General features: G+C 41.1%; 1 protein-coding gene across 1 annotated transcript in view; it reads left to right on the forward strand.

The window, feature by feature from the left end:
- Positions 1–16,822, forward strand: part of LOC100370824 (kinesin-like protein KIF23) — a 45,253-nt gene that overhangs the window by 18,865 nt on the left and 9,566 nt on the right. The window contains exons 6-10 of the mRNA XM_085493320.1: positions 8,382–8,540; positions 12,790–12,902; positions 13,106–13,227; positions 13,603–13,785; positions 15,231–15,350. Coding sequence (XP_085349446.1) covers positions 8,382–8,540; positions 12,790–12,902; positions 13,106–13,227; positions 13,603–13,785; positions 15,231–15,350 — 697 coding nt within the window. The remainder of the gene's footprint in view (positions 1–8,381; positions 8,541–12,789; positions 12,903–13,105; positions 13,228–13,602; positions 13,786–15,230; positions 15,351–16,822) is intronic.

A 16,822-nucleotide genomic window follows, 5' to 3' on the forward strand; every position in this document is an offset into this window, starting at 1 on the left:
GAGGGAACCGACCCTGTCATGAGACGCACAGTCGAACACGCTCCCTCTCACATATTTTAAGTTAGAGGAGACGCAGTTCACTCGCGTTGGATACAGCCGGTACTCCGGGCGGTCCCTCAGAGTCTTCCATCTATATGACTCGGTGAGCCACGCTTTTGGGGTGAGGCGGAGTATCATCGATCCCAGTGATACGATGTATATACCCCCACCCTTGATCCTAAAGCGACCACCTAAGGTTGCTTCAACGCTTATGGGATCACGGGCGTCGGGATCCAAAGCAACCCCGTCGGCACATCTCTCCCCTGTCCGTCGGAGTGCGGAGTGGGGCGCAGAGCATGCAAACGGTGTTGATGGGCAGCGTTGGTCAGCCGTGGAGGATGTAATGCTTAAGGCCCCCGGGTGGGGGATAACGTTAGGCAACATTTCCCACTGGACCAAACGCTACCCGGTCGGTGTATTTCGGGATCAGACCCCATAGCGTGGGATGAGACCAAAACACCCCAACCGGATTCCAAGGCTCCTTCCCCAGACCCCGGTACCATGAATTTGGCAAACCGGGCAAAGGGGGATAGCCGCGTTCCATGAGTGTCTTTGCCAATTGAGGACGACCCATCTAGCCCTGAGGGCAGAGTTGCTTGAGCGCATTATTATGCGTGCCCAGCACTCTGGTGACCTTGGAGGCAGAACGCACCAGCCTCCTAGACCAGGCGACATTTTTACTGGTGGGCCACCGCACATCTACGTGCGACACCCCCTAGTGTTGCCTGGCTCGCTTGGCCAGGGCCACTACTGTGCTACGAGACGCGGCCTTAGACGCATGTGTTTTCGTCGACAAGCTGAGCCGGGGTACGTCCCCACCTCAGTGACGCAGACTGGATACCCTCCACCCTCTTTGTTCAGGGAATGGTGGGTACAGTCTCAGAGCTTCGGAGTGCAATGAATCAGAGGGTTCAGATTGAATCCGCTAGCCAGTTGGTCCTGCCATGGGCAAGCGGAGGGCACCCCAAGCACAGAAAACACAACGCCCTAGGGCGTTGCCCGCTAGCCAGAGTCAGCCAGGAGGCAAGCGCTTATACCCATCCATGGGAGGGAAGGGTAGTGGCATGCCCCCAGGGAGGTAAGAGCCAGGTGGTGGCTCCTCACCCTCTCTGGGCGGATGTCTACCCGGCAGCAGGGGAAGCATGTTTGACGCTCACCTCTGCAACCGGGGGAGACAGGCACGTGTTCGGTGAGTGGCCAGGTCACAACTTAGTGACTACTTCAGGCCTTGGGGAACTCGCCTCATGGGGGAAGGGAGCACCCTCCCCCCCTTGCAACTGCCGAACACATGGCCACACATCCCTGTCGTACACAGATTGCGCCGGTGTAGTCCGGTTTGGAGACGGCGGGTGACCGACCCCTGAACCTTCCCAGGTGGTGACATCCATTTACGGCATACCGCTGAAATCTCCACTTCCCCCCGTCAGTGTCTCCTCTGTTGGGCACTGCCAGGGGACTCCCGCAAGGCGGAAGCAATCAGACAGGAAGTAGCAGTTTGCTGGGGAAAGACGCCATACACAGGGTACATCAGCCGGAACTAAGTCCAGGCTTCTACCCAAATGTGTTCATAGTACCAAATCTACAAGTGGCAGGCGTCCAGTTTTGGACCTAGACAGACTGAATCAGTACGTGCCCCTCGATCGGTTCCACATGGAGACACCATTCAGGGTTCTTCTCTCCATCCACCGTTTTGACTGGCTGGGCCAAGTATTCGAACTTCGGTGCCCCCCCCCCCCCCTCCGTTCGGGTTAGGCACAGCGCCCTACGTGTTCACCAGAGGGATGAAACAGGTAGTGCTGCTGCTTCACCAGATGTCGGTACGCATCAGGCTAACACAGGATTTACTTCACCAGCTGGGCTCGTTAGTAAATCGACAAGTCCCACCTCGAGCCAACGCGCAGTTGGTGTCCCTGGGCATGGAGTTTTGACACAGAGGTAAGCTTGGCTTAGCTATTTCAAGCATATTGCTTAGCGCTAAGCAGCCTAGCCGAATGCCTAGTCAGCGTTCCCTCGGTGTCCCTCCGTGAACTAATGCGGATCATCGGAATGATGACCTCGGTTCGAAGGGTCGTTCCCCAGGCCGCACTACGCAGCCGCCCGGTATAACACTTGTTATAACGCCGAGCTCTTCTATGGGAACTAGATGGGCGGGTTTCGATCTCGCAGGTATGACTCTGGTAACAAATGCCTCCCCCCAGGGTTGGGGAGCGCATCTATTGGACGAACAAGCCCAAGGATATGGCTCCCGCATAGTTTTGGGACCACCATATCAACCGGCTCGAACTGTGAGCAGTGTACAATTAGCACTACCACGCTTTCTACCCGTAGTTCGAGACCACAGAGTCCTGATCCGCACAGACAACGCAGCGGTGGTCTCCTTCAAGAAGGAGGGGGAGACTCATTCCCCATCGTTGTCAGTCCTAGCGGAGCAAAATCCTCCTTTGGTGCCTGGAATACAATGGGGAGCTAACCGCACACCACCTTCCAGGGGTGAGGAACAGTCTGGCGACGCCCTTTCAGGGCGACTCCGTCTCCAGAACACGGAGTGGCTGATACCCCAGTGGGTAGCCTCCAGGCTGTTTCAGCTGTGGACGGTCCAAGGTTAGACCGTTTGCCGCACCCCAGAACACCAAGCTCCCGACGTACGTAACACTCCTGCTGACTCCAGGAGCCTGGGCCAGGGTCGCTTTGCTACCCCCCGGATCCACTTAGTTGTGTACGCTTTTCCTCCCTTCCCGCTAGTCCACCGGGCACCGGAGAAGACTTCAACAGGTGCACACCTGCATATTATCATTGGTTGCACCCAATTGGCCGAACAGGGCCTAGTTTCCACTTGTCGGAAACGATAGTCGAAACACCAGCAGTGCTTCCGGACTTACCGGACATGCCGTCCTAACCAGACGGCGCACTCCCACGAGCCCAGCAGGTATCACTTACACGCATAGAGGCTCTCATTAGACCCGCCCATACGAAAGCTTTATCTGAGTGGGCTGCCAACGTCCTGGCCAGGGCGAACTGGGATTCCACCAATGCAGCCTACATTTCTAGGCTGTGAGCATACACTGGTTAGTGTAGCGGAAGGGAGATTGATCGATACCATCCCTCTATTGGCCAGGTAGCAGGCTCCTTCGTCCACCTGTTTGACGAAGTGGGTTTGTCCTACGCAGCGATCGTTGGCTACAGGTCGGCCTTGTGCCCCACCATTCAAACGTATGGGAACAAGACTAACCGATTGTCCTACTATTAGGAGACTATTTACTGCTTTCCAGATGCTGAGACCCCATGCAAGGGAACTGCCCAACTGGGACTTGTCGGCCGTGTTGTCCGTTCCAAGCAGACCGCCTTTTGAGCCTCTCCAATCAGCACCACTCAATTTTTTGAGGTGGAAAATAGTCTTCCTACTGGCCCTCGCCTCAGGTAGGCGCCGGTCAAAGCTAGGCGTGCACTATCCTTTGCGGACGGTTGTGCCGCTTTTATGGGCGATCAAGTTGTACTAAGACACGAATCGGGTTCTCGCCAAGAACCAAATCCCAGGACACGATCCTCAACCGATCGTCATTCCCCGGCTGGCAAATATTGTCAGTCCGGAAGATCAGGAGGAGTTGCTTCTCTGCCCGGTCCGAGCGCTGAGTTGCTACGAGAACCGTACCAGGTTTTCTAGACGGGGAACCAAACACATGTTTTTGTGTTACGGCCCTGACAAGCGGGATAAGCCGGTTTCCCCGACTTCCATCCCCAGGTGGATTACTGCGACTGTACTGGAGGTCTATAATACACTGTCCTCCTCAACACAGACCTTGCAGAGACACCAAGTACAAGAACATGAGGTCTGTGCGATTGCTAACTCACTAGCGCTAGCGTCAGGTGCCCCCCCCCCCTCAAACACATTCTGAGGGCAGGCTTCTGGAGAACACAGAACGTCTTCATCAACTACTACCTAGAAGACACCCAATCTATTGAGCAGGGTCTCTTCAGGTTAGGCCCCGTCGTAGCGGGTCAGGCCTTGTTTGCTGACCCAGCCCGAACGACTGCAGGGGCCTCTGCGCATAGGCGATAAGTCAGTCTCTGCATTTTTGCGGGCAGATTGTCTGTTCCACTAGCACTTCCTTGAAGCTCCCAGATTTCGCTTCTGTCGACCTACGCCCTCATGCGAACTGTTTCGGTCCTACTTCAAGCTTATCACCCCCGAGTTCGGCTTGGGTCTAGCTTTCTCGGGCACACCGAACCCTGTCACCACAGCAGCATTGGCTTCTTGCTTCTGGGACAGCACAGGCAAGGTAAGACACCACCCTTCTTGGGTCTTAACTTAGGTCTTTGGGTTTGTTTTTCATCCCGGACTGGGGGAAAGTCTTTCATCATTCTCCTTTTTTTTCTGTTTGCTCGGAAAAACCCGCCACCTATCGGTGTCTGACTCTGCCTACAGTTCAAAATAGTCATTTTGACTGACCGGAGTCTATGGTGGGTAATTGAACGTAGTGAATTTAGGCGAGGGTTCTTCGAACCCTCCTATTCACATAGTTCATACCCACCATAGACTCCGGGTCCCCCCCAACCTCCCCACTCTTTCCGTCGCGTTGGTCTAAGTCCTCGAGGCGGAGAGAAAGGAACCAGAGTGATGGACGGCTACCTATGGCGTTGCCATGTGGCCTCGGTCACGTGGGTTCGTGACGTAAGGGGTAAAAGAATCTTGTGGTCATGGGGCTTCCCCTGACCTGGATTCTATCTCTCCGTCACCGGCAGAATCGCTGATTAATGCCTACAGTTCAAAATAGTCATTTTGACTGACCGGAGTCTATGGTGGGTATGAACTATGTAAATAGGCGGGTTCGAAGAACCCTCGCCTAAGTTTTACATGGTTACTTTGTTTTATTTTTACTTTCTTCATATACAATAAAGGAATAATTTGGGGCATTTTTGGTTCAAAAAAGGTTCTTTATGGCCATTTTTGATTGAACAATGCTAAATGTATACCATGTTGACCTATTTTCACAAAATTACTCCAGAAGTGTATCATTAAAACTTGCAGGAGCACATCAATTTGTTTTTGAATCTGCAAGTATAATTTGGGTCAAAATGTGTAGTTTTGAACAAAAATTATGTTTTTACCTGTTCTCAGCAATACATTCACCAATCACATTCAAACTTTGCAAAAATATAATGCACAATACATTACATATGTTGATAGACATGATTTCACAATTAAAGCCTATTAAAGGTTTTTTGGGGTAAAAAATATAATTTTGAGTAAAAAATTCCTGATGTATATACCAATTTCATAAAATTTTTACTTGTAGATAAGGCCAGACTTTTATTATCCCTTGTTTCGCGAACCCGCCGAATGAACAGGAGCCAAAAATAAAATGAAAAAATAAAATTTTATTTCAGCGTAATTTCTCGCCGACTTGTGATTGCAAAAAATTGCTAAAAAAATTATTTTTATCTTCATTTTTTTCCCCGCCCGCCGCCTAACAAATCCAAGTTGCATTTTCATGGGAGTATCATGATCAAAGTACCGAAGTCTCACGCAGATTCATACTTTTTGCATGTTGGTTGACAGTGAATATTTGGTATTGATCTCTCTGCGTGCTGTTTGCGACTACTAGGCGAATATGGCGGCAGCGTGGTTTGTGGTGACACGCCGTGAATCTGTCGTCAAAAAAACGAGAAATCCTTCATTAAATGCTGAAAATTGTGCCACCATTGGAGACATTGCCAACCAGGTTATATATGGAATTAAATGTTATTTCATTTCTTCTCTCCGATCAATGATTTCACTTTCAATTCTTTAAGAATCACACAAATCTAATGGAAAAAAAGAATTTTATTTTTTCCGCCCTTCTCAAAAAAATTGACTTATAAAAACTCGAGAAACAAGGAATAAAAAGTCTGGCCTAATATCACATACATGTATATTGTTAGACACAATTTCACATTCAAAGTTTATTAAATATTTATGTTAAGGGAAGAGTAAGAAATCAAACGGGCGGTGCACCGCGGTCATTACCGCGGTGTACCGCAGAACGCCGGGGAGAGCCGCGGACTGCTTATAATTAGAGGTCTCTACCGCTGTATCGGTCTCTACCGCGGTCCTCGGTAATGTGTGAAATACGTACTTAACAGTTTCTTTGTGATTCCACGAGTCATTGTTTTAAAATCCGATGCTGTAAATGAATACGATATGTGCGCTTGTTTAGTATTTAATACATGTATTTAGCGTAACACTGGAATAAAGTTTACAATTGAAAAGAGGACGATTTACAAAGTTTCAGCGTATCCAAGCCGTATCCTGGTTCTTGATTGATTTGGCAGTATCATGTTCACCATTTGTGTCACACTCCAGAAAAAATGGCCAGCAAACGAGAAACGGGCGAACTAATCAAAACAGGTCAGGCTGTCTGCATTGCACTGACAATGACATGATTATTTTCTGTTTCGTTTCATAAATCTTGCCTTGCGCATGTATTCTTGGTTGACAGAATCTTTTTTAAACAAAAGACGTTATTTTTCTGTTACATGTTCGTGTTCCATGGTACTCGTGAGTGTGAAAGGCATTTTGAATGAATAATTATTGAGTTTATGATACCGTACGATAACGCTAGCTGGCTTGATTAGAATTTCATTGCGTGTGAACCGTTACTGTGCCAACCGCACGTAGTTCAAAAGCACCTGACGTTGTTTTGTTTTGTTTGCACTGGAAATGTAAGCGATCGAATACTCTGCGTTCAAAGTACGCTGCCCCAAGTTTGAAATTACAGTAAATTGTAACGCATGGATTTTATTTACATGAAATTTAGTTTATTTCAAAATGATATAGATGTCAAACCATAATTATTATTATTTGAAATGTTTCTTGACTTGACTTTTCTGGCTTTAATGTTTTGTGTGTGCGTGTTTGTTTACAATATCATTATCAACAACAGTTATTCAGTGGCCCCGTCTCTGAGGCAGTAAGTCGCGGTTTCGACTAAGTCGCGTAGTTCGATGGCTCCGGACGATTGTATTGTGTTTTGCCGTCAGTTTTAAAGTAGAAAAACTAAGTCTGGTATTATCGCGTATTTAATTGCCCGCTCAATCAGTTGGAGGTGACAACTTAACACCTATAGACCGTCAATTACTGAAATAGAAAGGGTGATAGCAGCCTGACTCGAGGGGTCGACAGGGGTATAAAAAATAAGTTTGCATAATTATTGCAAAGGCAACGCATTATCAAGTCGGCAAAGTTGAAATATTCACAGCCAGTACGTAAACAATGGAAAATAAGTTTGCGTAATTATTACGAAGGCAACATATTATCACGTCAGCAATGGTGAAATATTCACAACCAGAACGGTAACAATTTTTACGTCGGCAACGCAGAGCCAGTAATAATTTGCGTAATGGGATGTGTATAATAAAAAGGTCAACGCTCGGAGCGCGAATGGTCACCAAGCTAACAACCCACTTGTTCAGCGCGTGACTTGGGGTTAAACTTGGGCCAAGGTTTATTAGATTAGTAGTCAGTTTCGCCAAGAAGTGTGCTATTTTTTTCGCTGATCACCCAGTTGTTGTAGTATATATTGTAGCACCAAGTGTGTGACACTCCCTCTTCGACTTCGGGTTGCTTTTCATACTTAGTGCATGGTCTCGAGGTAACGTAAACTGTGGCCTCTCATCGAGTGTTTTACACTCGGAATTTGTACTTCGCCTGATTATATTGGTATATGCGAAACATTAATCTTTTAAAATAAATCCTGAGACTATACATGATGTAAATTCAAAATAATGTGATAATATTTTACATTATGTGGGGTCTACATTATTTTGGGTTGCTTTGCGATGTTATACCAAGACTCGTGAAAATAAAATAGTGTTCTTCTGCGAACTAATATAGACGATTTTTCCAATCTTCTGGTACCACTCGATTTTATTATTTGAACTTGGCGGCAAGTAACCTTTAGTTTCCCAGTCTATTGCGTCCATTCATAGTCTTAACAATAGGGTGTAAATTGCCATGCGAGCCTACCGCACATGACCGCGGTAAACCGGGGTCATGGAATCTATGCATAAATTTGCATAAAATGCGGTCGACCGGCGAGCACCCACCACCACTGCGGTAAACAGCGAGTTTGATTTCCTACTCTTCCCTAACTGTATGTTCATCAGTACACTTTTGTAATACACCTGTAGTGAATTTCGATAAAATGGTTAAAGAATTTCAGAGGCAACATATGCACAGATTTAAAACAAAATTGAAAATTTATGCAGGGGTTTGGTCATTTACCTAATGACTTGTTATAATGTGATTTTTGTCTTATTTTGTTATCTTAGTAACCTTTTGTTGATTTTCAATATTTTTCTGTCAGAACTAGACTGGAGACTGCTGCTAGGATACATGATCCAACAAGGATTGACCAAGTAGAAGAGGATAACAATTATGCTGTATTTGTATCCTATGTTGAAATCTACAACAATTATGTCTATGATCTATTGGAAGATAGTCCACTGGATAATTTTAATCAAAGGTATCTATACAACATCTCAAATTTTGAGCAGGACAGAGTACACACATTATCTGATAGAATCACAGAAGTCAACGTATTTTTTCACAGCAAATGGCTTCATGCTATTCTCAGATTTGTTTACTTTTGCACTGGCAATCTTATTTGAGTCATTAGTCTCATCTTTGCTCATTAAAATCTACATATTTGGTCATCAACTCATCACTATACATGTACTTTGGCGGATCCTGTTCTTCTGTGTACCATATTTACTCTATTATTAGTGCATGCACTTATATACATTACATGTTTGTTTTTATTGGGAGAAACAAGTCACATTTCAGTGATTCACTATACAACACATTGTTGGTGTGTGAAAAAGGAATTAACTACAAGAAACTTGACAAACCCGCCGCCCCCAGCAATCTGGTAATCTTTATCAGCATTATAGAAACTAGTGTCAGTCTAAAAGCACATCGTGTAAAATGATACTCATCTTTACTACTGTGTATGTACAAAGTATTGCTTTGTAACAGTTTTCACCATTAAGTTCTGGCAATATTGACTGTTGTGTTTTCAACTTTTTTTAATTTTTAGGTTTAGAACAGGCTTACAGGATTATGGTGATTACATGTATGTGTCTGAAGCATATACTATAGATTTAAAATTATATTTCTAACATTTATTCTTATCAACCATAGGCACTAACAGTAATAGCATAATGTCCCTATGTACTATATTCATCCTGTGTTACTATCGGTTCAGTCATTCTTTGAACGATTATGTTCAACTAAATATTGCTTCACTACAGCAAGTTATTATCAATATTGTCGGTAAATGTACAGCAATTGCTTCCAATGTTGTTGAAGTTGTTTTGCTACAATAAAGTTTGTTTTGATACATTTGTGACGCACCCAGACTTCTAGTCACCGTCATTGGACCCACAACGCATTTCAACTCAGACCTGATCGGACTGACAGTCATGGCGGAATACTTATTCAAAGTAGAGTTTGTTTATTATCGGGATACAAGACCCTTTTCGCTATGTCAGCAAAATGTGACGGTCACAGTCAACGAGTGCGTGATTGAACAGTGGAGTGGCGACTTGAAATCTGGGTACGTTGCGAATGTATCAAAACAAACTTAATTGTTGCAAAACAACTCCAACAACATTGGAAGTAATTGCTGTACATTTACCGACAATGTTGATAATAACTTGCTGTAGTGTAGCAATATTTGGTTGAACATAATCGTTCAAAGAATGACTGAAACGATAGTAATGCTCATGTCCAAACAAGCACCCAACCAACACCCACCTTAAATTCTCTAATTTTCGTGAATATTTTTGATAAAAAGTGATATTTTCAACTTCTTGCTAAAAAGACGCATATCTGATTGCTTTGATATTACATATATAGGTACTACATGTGGTGATATCTTCAATTATCTAATTATGATGATCATTTTTGTCATTTTTGGTGAAAAGTGATATTTTTGAATTCTTATTAAAAACACTACATATTGTTCATTTTCTAATGATATCTTCTCTTCTTTAATTGAAATGTGCATTGCTAACAGCGGAGCTATCTCAACTGACAGGTTGCTTGTTTTAAACTTGACTTTGACTGTTTTTCCACAGGCCCTAATAATTTTTACATTCTAAATTCTGCGTAAATAATATTTTCATAAAATCGGCACATTGTTGTTCATTATAAAAAATTTGTTGAAATAGATGACACTGCAACTTGTTTCACAAAACAATATTTTATTTCTCTATCCTGTTTTAAAACAAATAATATGCGCATTATGAGCAAAAATTAATATTTTATCAATTTTCTGAAGTTGGCTCTCAGCTAATCACCCATTCTTTAAAAATTACATTTCTTAGTAAGATGACTTGGCATCAACGCAGTCGAATATGGTACTATCATAGAAAAAATAAAGTGTTACCAAAAATGCCATGCCATTTCAGCTTTCAGTCCTGCCTGTCATTTTGTGTTGCTATATCCTCTGCATGGTTTTTACCCAAATCAGTCTATAACATAAATAAACATCACAAATGTTAGTCTAAATGTAGGTAGTGTCTGAGTAAATCAGAACATGCATTTTGTCAGTGAGCATTGTGTGAAATGAGTTAACATTTACTGAAATTAACCTGGAAAGCTTATTTATTCTAAAAATAAAGTTTGTGAAAAATGGTTGAGAAATAACTGCCAACAAACTTCTTACAAGCCACAAGGACACTGCACATTATACCTGGATTCATCTTTCATTCATGTCTTGAGAGCATTATGAACAAAACAACAGACTTTCAATACATCACATTGCTTTTCCTATTGGTATGTTGATATCTTTGCAGTATCATTTCTCCTTCCTGCATATTTACACATAACACAGTTCCATGCCAGGTCTGTTCAGATTTCACCATAATTCATGGTGCATTTCTGTGAGCAGCCTGAGTTTGTCTTAGAGTTTGCTGAATTAGGTGAATAGCATAGTTTCTTGCATGATTGGGAATCCAGGCACTTATGTTTTTGTAGCAATCCATGCATTTGTACTGTGTTCATACATTTAGCTTCATCTCCACAATGTACATGGTGTCTGATATTATTTTCAGTAATTTTCTACACCACCACATTGTTTAGTTCTTGGCATATGATGCTAGTCAGTCATCTAAAGCTTGTTTGGTGAATTTACTGCACGGTGAAACATGATTCTGCTGCCGACAGTTCATTACCTCTTTATACAAATACTTGAATGTAGCAGAACACTAGGACTGACTTGACTGATTTGATTGCATTATTTTATTAGTCAAGTGGTTTATTAGACTTGGTTTGCCCTATGTGCATCCGTGCGTCCGTGATCACCTGTATCTCGAACATGCATGTACCGATTAAGTTCAAACTTCACTCATACATCACACATTATATGGGACATATGCACATGCATTTTCATGACCCGATTAACAATAGCCGAATAGCGGCCATTTTAAGGCCGGAAATGCATCAAAATCGCACATTTTCACCATTCCGGATCTCAGTTATGCATGGACGGATTTTGTTCAAATTTGGTACATACATTAAACATAATAGTACCTTGATGCACGTCATTTTATTTTTCTGAATCAAGTTCGAAATGGCCGACTGGTGGCCATTTTGTTTTAAAGAATTCAGTTTTGGATCCGTATCCGAGACATGTCTGGATTGATCAAGTTCAAACTTCACACACACATGGTACATCATGTCACAAATAGATATGTGCATTTGTTTCATGATCCGCTTAACAATAGCTGAATGATGGCCATTTTAAGGCCAAAAATGCATCAAAATCACGTATTTTCACAATTCCGGAACCGAAAGTGGTCTGAGATTTCGGTCATGATCTGCTTTGAATGTATATGTCACTCAAATATGACCGGACGGAGACGTGTCATTGACAATGACTTGTTACACTCCCCATTGTCATGGAGATGATAACTAATCTTCTTAGTTTGATAGTTTTGAGAGAAAAGCCCATTTTTTTTCAAATGTAGTCACATTTTTTTTTTGCAAGTTCTAGGAGTATTTGTCATGCCTATTAATGTGCAGTTTATAAGTTACGGTCAGTGGATGTGTTAACATGGTGTTTATTTCTGTTAAAGCACGAGACTGCTGCATGCATTATATATTGGATAACACTTACTGTGCATAATAGAATATATTTACAGTATTTTCTCTATTAGTAGTGTTTGCGTAAATGTGTGTATCAATGATCAAAATAAGTTGTACTTATGATACAATAAAATTAATTCATTTTTAGGTTATTTCTGCTTCTATTGAGCAGATTTTGTAATCTTATTCCACCTTAAAGGTGAAACTTTAAATTCCCAGTAGTTGCATGCAAAACCTTTTGGGGTTTTTTTTGCATTGATTTTTCTCCCATAGTCGCATGTATCCAAGGCCACATATTGTATATGTCAATTTCACAATTTCTGATACTTTAAATACAAGGGAAGTTGTGCAACTCTGGGTATTCATGATTGATGACCTGGCTAAAATTAATGCTGAAAATCTTACCTTGCAGAAATTGGTTCTTATTAATATCTACCAACATGATCTGCTGTTAACAATAAATTTTATTTAGGAAGTTACATGGTTTTGTGTGAAAATAAAGACACAAATTACCTAAAATTTATGTTAAACATTGTCACAGTAGTACCCATGTCCACTATTCAGTTAGAAACACCTGAAACACGGTCTGGTTTGTGACTAAATTTTACATCTTTGTTTTTTAGACCACCGCAATCCAAAGTGCTGAGAGAAGATAACGCTCATAATATGTACATCAGTGGATGCAGTGAAATAGAAGTCAAATCTTCAGATGAAGCATATGATGTCTTTCTTAGAGGTATGTTGTAAAGCAAGGTTGCCTAAGGGTACACTGAAACCCATTAACTTTGTATGCACTTGGCTAAGGGGTACACTGGAAGCTATTAGTTATTTCCTGGCTTATTTCTCCACTGATACTCATTTTTGTTTGCTTTGGCTATATCCAAAATTGTTTGACATAGTTGTTGTTTCGTACATTCACATCCTTCTGTATTACAATAGGTCAGAAAAGACGACGTGTTGCAAATACCCAACTCAACAGGGAATCAAGTCGAAGTCATAGTGTATTCAATATTCGATTAGTACAAGCCCCATTGGACACCTTGGGTGAAGAAGTCGTGCAGGTATGCAAACACTAATCAAATCTATTTGTAATCAATTTCAAAACTTCTTGTGAATAAACCATTTTCTACTCACTGCAAGATTCCATGTAATGCGTGAAATGAACGCAAGAACAGGACTAATGAATGTCAGTGACGTCAATATTCCTTGTGCGATTTAACAAATTATTTAGAGGGGTGTTTTCATCAAATTTAATGATGGTCAGATTTGGTGAAGTTGGCGTCAATTCTATGTTCTACACTGAAAAATTGGCATTGAGCTATAATAAATAAATTCAAGTCTAAAATCAAATAGTGTCGCAGAAATTCGGGCCGAGCCTTTCACACAGTGAATATAAAATCAGCAATTGTAACAAACTGTGATTTATTTTGTATTAGGATAAAGACCATGTGTGCATCAGTCAGTTATCACTTGTTGATTTAGCTGGTAGTGAGAGAAGTAATCGTACAAAGAATTCTGGTGATCGTCTGAGAGAAGCTGGTAATATCAACGCTTCACTGATGACACTCCGTACATGTATAGAAGTGTTGAGAGAAAACCAAGTGTATGGTGGTGACAAGGTAATCTCATTTGTTGGAATCTCTATCATATGCAGTGTGCCCTCTAAGTTGATATGACACCCCACATTGATATAATGATCTTAAGACATCTTACTATACATGTAGTTATGGAATTTGTAATTTGAAAGTCACATTTTACAAACTATATATAACAATACAAACCAAATAATGACTACAACATTTTTGCTCGTCCCAAGTCACCTATACAGTCACATACAATTTTACATTTTACTTTTAAGACCAAGCTTTCTCAGTGTTCTCCCCAGGCTCAGAGGCAAGCTTGGTGGACTAATTTGTATACTAATTTGCATATTTTTCAAAATTCACTCACAAAAACAAACATACAAGACAGTAGTAAAATGTACGAGAGACTTTATTTACATTACATATACTTTACATTATATACCATAATTTGACAAGATCATCATTTAATGTGAACTGTTCCATAAGAGTCTAAACTAATCCTCCTTGACTTTGCTGTGCTCCAAACATTGGCTGCCTTACTGCAGTTAAACTCTTGGGTACCTGGGCCTTCTGCACTTATGTATAACAGACAACGAAGAATCTTCTGAGACAATCTGTTTCTAAGTTTGGTCTTCACTCTACCAATAACAGAAAAACCATGTTCACAGTCTGTAAAGAAAAAAAAATGAGGTAGTTAATTCAGTCAGTCGCATGCATGTTCCATAATTGTTTAATAATAAAGAAATGTGTTTTTTACTCACCAGCAGTTGAAATTGGAAGTGTCAAAGCAATTGATGCTAGTTGGTGCAAAGTTGGCACAACATCTCCATAGCTTTTGACCACCACATCCCTGTATCCCAGTTCACTAAGAGTTGTTGTCATGATGTTCTGCAGCAGTGCATACTCATGTTTTAATGTTTCACCATCCTCAGCATAGTGGTCAATTAAAATCTGTAATGGGAGATGAACTGCTCCTGTAGATTTTCTGTCACTGTGATACTGTGTTGTCCCAAATCCTTACTGATGTAGTTTTCTAAGTTGAGCATATGTGTACCATGAGTAGACTTGAGTTGTTTGATAGTTATAATAGCGTTGGTTATTACTATATCCAGGAGAGTAATGTCTGTGTTTTTCTTCTGCAAAGAAAAAAAAAATAACGTATTGATGCACAATTGAAATTTAAGAACTGTATAATTTCAACAACAAAAATCAGTCTCTGATTCTTACCTGGAATATTGGGGACAATCTTGTCAGGTGTGGGAGTATGTCACTCAGCATAGCAATACTGGCAATAAAGTTATATTTCTATCAGTCAACAAATGGTCTAAACTTTTATTTCATTTTACCAAATCAGTCCTGTTTTAGGGTACAATGTACTTGATTAAATTCAGCACACACATGTTTCTTAGACATTGATGTGCATGTAAAAATCACTACATAACTTGTTCTTATAATTTCATACATTTTAAACTGTTTTTCAGATGGTGCCATACAGAGACAGTAAAGTGACACATCTTTTTAAAAACTACTTTGATGGTGAAGGAAAAGTACGAATGATTGTATGTGTTAATCCTGCAGCAGTCGACTATGATGAGAACTTGGTAATTATCAACCCTAAAACTGCAGCAATAACTTGGGAGCATTTTTGAACAGTTTTATAAATGTTTTATATTCTTCTGGCTGATTTATTTTTTTGATGAAATAACATGCCTTGGGTTTATCTAATATACAGTACTCATTTCGCTCAACCTTCCACATTTAGCGCTTAATTTCCTACCGGAAACCAAACACATTTTAATTTTTTAATTTTTTTTTTTTTTTTGCTCGATTATTGGAAACACGACCGCTCGCCCAAACAAAGATCACTGGTACATGAGTGGTCGAAATGGTGGTTTTGATATTAAAGTGTGAAAATACAACTATTATTAAATTCTGAACCACACTTCAAATCTAATAGTTGTATGACACTTGTATCGTTCAAATTTCGTTATAGCCGTAAATATTTGGTGACCAGTCGATAAACAATACAAAAATCAGGATTCAAACAGAAGTCCTTCGATACTGAAAATCATCGACCCTACCCTGGTTTACCTTATTTCACAACTTGCAAAGAAAATTGATTCGCTATGGACTTTTTTTCTTTTTGAACTGAGATCAAATCCTACCCGTTTGTCAAAATATACCAATGTATTTCAGTGAATAATTTTGAGCTATGTAAATCGACACCGTTTTTAGCACAGAAGTTGCCAACAAATGACGAAAAACTCATGAATTTTATAAATTCAAATAAAATAAAGCTAGCGATTGCTAAGAATGATTATAAATATATTCCCGATGCTCTTTATTTTGTTGATACCAAGGTAAGAAATGGCTAGTTGAAGTTGGATCGACTTCAAGGCGGCTGTTTCACCGGAACAACTCTAGCTCTGTTGTTGTTTCACGATGTAAAATAAAATGTATATAATAATAATGCTTGTTTAATTATTTGGGTTTTCAGCCACAAATTACAGGACATGATCCCCATGAATTACTGTCAATGTTTGTTCCGTCTCGGCTGATTGTGTTGAATGCCAGATGTCTGGAGCGTCGCCCGTTCTAAACTAAGTATGAGGAATATTCCAAACAAATTATTGGGACACGGTCGACAGACATTACAAACAATCAAAATTATTACCAAAAGACAAGATTTTTCTACAGGGTTCGTACGCAGCCTTGAATTCCTGGAATATACTAGAATTTCGAAAATCACTTTTCCAGGCATTGAAAAGCCTTGAAATTTTGCTTTATTTAAAATCTGGGAAAAACCTTGAATTTCACCATTTTTTAATATTATTGGCCACTCTCCCATTTTTCCCTCTACGTCTTTTGATTATAAATTGAAGATTGTCGATCTGTTGTGAAGTCTGTCGGTTTAGGGGTCATGTTGGTTGTCACAGCAACGTAAGGTCATGAGCTGCGTGAATTCGGCTTGTTGATTGGCTGTTGTAGAAACATGTTCAGTGCGTACTTAGACAAGCCCGGGAAATGTTGTATGTTTTTTGTTTCATGGATCGCAAAAAGGAAATAAATAAAT

The sequence above is a fragment of the Saccoglossus kowalevskii genome, chromosome 18, assembly GCF_978046115.1.
Source record: "Saccoglossus kowalevskii chromosome 18, keSacKowa6.1, whole genome shotgun sequence".
NCBI lineage: Eukaryota > Metazoa > Hemichordata > Enteropneusta > Harrimaniidae > Saccoglossus > Saccoglossus kowalevskii.